The 2,134-nt window shown below is 50.0% G+C and overlaps 1 protein-coding gene across 1 annotated transcript; it reads left to right on the top strand.

The window, feature by feature from the left end:
* The first annotated feature begins 323 nt into the window (after window positions 1–323).
* On the top strand, window positions 324–1,878 carry LOC118091323 (olfactory receptor 5T7-like). Its single transcript, XM_060279448.1, has one exon. It carries the CDS (start codon window positions 377–379, stop codon window positions 1,331–1,333), a length of 957 nt encoding a protein of 318 aa, XP_060135431.1. The 5' UTR covers window positions 324–376; the 3' UTR covers window positions 1,334–1,878.
* The last annotated feature ends 256 nt before the right edge of the window (window positions 1,879–2,134 follow it).

Genomic DNA, 2,134 nt, shown 5'->3' on the forward strand with positions numbered 1-2,134 from the left:
GCATTAGCACGGACACAGGGACACAGGGACTGGACGCAGAGACACAGGGACTTTATTATATAGGATTACCAGCACTTTGGAATGTGCCCAGAAACAGAGAGCTAGGCAATGGATCTGTTGTAACAAGGGGGTCGTATTTACAACCTTGCTTTTCTCCATTAGACGTTGGGAGGTGACCATCCATGTTGTATTTTTACCTCTCCTAGGGCCTCCTGGTGATGGATGTATAAGAAATCCCAGAAATACAAAATAATTGCGGTGGTAAGAGCAAGTGCAAGAGGTGGCACACAATCCCTACCTCTTTGCGAGCGAGGAACCTCCATTCTGTTGCTTCCACACTCCTTGTTTCTCCTTCTCTACACAGATTCGCTTTCCCATGGAGGTCAGGAATCAGACCCAGGTGGAGGAGTTCATCTTCCTGGGTTTCTCAGGCGTCCCACATGGCCAGATTTACCTCTTTGTCGTGTTCCTAGCAATTTACTTGGTCACCGTTCTTGGAAACACCACGATAGTCACCTTGATCCAGCTGGATACCCGCCTTCACAGCCCCATGTACTTCTTCCTCAGCCATTTATCCTGCATGGATGTCTGCTACTCAACTGTCACTGTTCCCAAGATCCTGACCAACTTTCTGCGTCAGAGGCACACCATATCCTACAACCAGTGCATGGCCCAGATGTTCTTCCTGATGACCTTTGCGGGGTCTGAGTGCGCCCTGCTGGCCGTCATGGCCTACGATCGCTATGCCGCCATTTGCCAGCCTCTGCATTACAGCAGCCTGATGAGCAGCCAGGTGCGAATCCCGCTGGCCATCGCTTCTTGGATCTGGGGCTTCCTGGACTCGGCCATCCACACCACTCTGGCCACCCACTTGTCCTTCTGTGGGGCCAACCAGATCGACCACATCTTCTGCGATGTCCCGCCTATCCTAAAGATTGCCTGCAGCGACACCTACGTCAATGAGATCACCCTCCATTTGGCCAGCATCTTCATGGGCCTGAGTCCCTTCTTGCTCATCCTCCTCTCGTATATCTACATCCTCTCCGCCATCTTGCAGATCCGCTCGAATACGGGCAGGCGCAAGGCCTTCTCCACGTGCGCTGCTCACATGATCGTTGTCACCGTCTACTTTGGGATGGCCAACGTGAACTACAACCGTCCGAGCGCAGGCTACTCCTTGGAGATAGACACCCTGGTTTCTACACTCTACTGCATCATCACCCCTATGCTGAACCCCCTCATCTACAGCCTCCGCAACAAGGAGGTGAAGGAAGCTCTCAGGAAGGTTCTTGGGGGGCAGAAGAAGGACTACGCTTCTACACAGAGAAAGTGAGAGGTAGACTTTGGCAAGGGGGCAGCTCTGCTCTCCTCTTACACCCCCCATTGCCCTTAGTGAGCTCAAGGTAATCCTCCAAGACCACAGAGAAACCCACTTCCTGTACTCCATTTCGGTCAAATTTATAAACACGTTTGTATTATTTCCACGGAGACCCCCCCAAAAAAATATATGTTATGAAAACCTACAGTATGTTTCTGTACAAACACCACAACTAATCAGCAAAGCATGTTCCTATTAAGTAAAAAAATAGGTCATGTCAGAGTAATCTGATCTCATTTGGCAGTGGAATTTGCTACCAAGGAGTGTGGTGGAGTCTCCTTATTTGGAGGTCTTTAAGCAGAGGCTCGACAGGCATATGTCAAGAATGCTTTGATGGTGTTTCCTGCTTGGCAGGGGGTTGGACTGGATGGCCCTTGTGGTCTCTTCCAACTCTATGATTCTATGAATTTTTAAGAAATTTCTAAAGCTTCCTTCAAACGTAGCAGCTGAAGGCGAGCTAGTTGTGACACAGCTATCTCGGTAGGGGGGGAATGATCTCCGTTTCCTTATTTAATTCCCCTCCCTTGGACAAATTATTCTTTCAATCAATTACAAAATTTATTCACAGTCCAATTCGATTTTTTGAAGGTATCCATCGCTCTGTAGTCTTTGGCTCGGAGCTGCACACCACCGAGGAAGCAAAACGACCCAAGGCTCCATCCCACTCTGTCCTGCTCTCGGAGCTCCAAAAAGGGGGCTTACCGGGCAGCGAGCGGGACTTCAGGGAGCACAGCTGGGTGCCCATGTCCCCAGAAG

The sequence above is a fragment of the Zootoca vivipara genome, chromosome 10 (assembly GCF_963506605.1).
Source record: "Zootoca vivipara chromosome 10, rZooViv1.1, whole genome shotgun sequence".
In the NCBI taxonomy this organism is placed as follows: Eukaryota; Metazoa; Chordata; class Lepidosauria; order Squamata; family Lacertidae; genus Zootoca; species Zootoca vivipara.

Excerpts from the sequence above, each read along its gene's own strand:
- LOC118091323 (XM_060279448.1), top strand. The coding sequence starts at position 377 with ATGGAGGTCAGGAATCAGACCCAGGTGGAGGAGTTCATCTTCCTGGGT.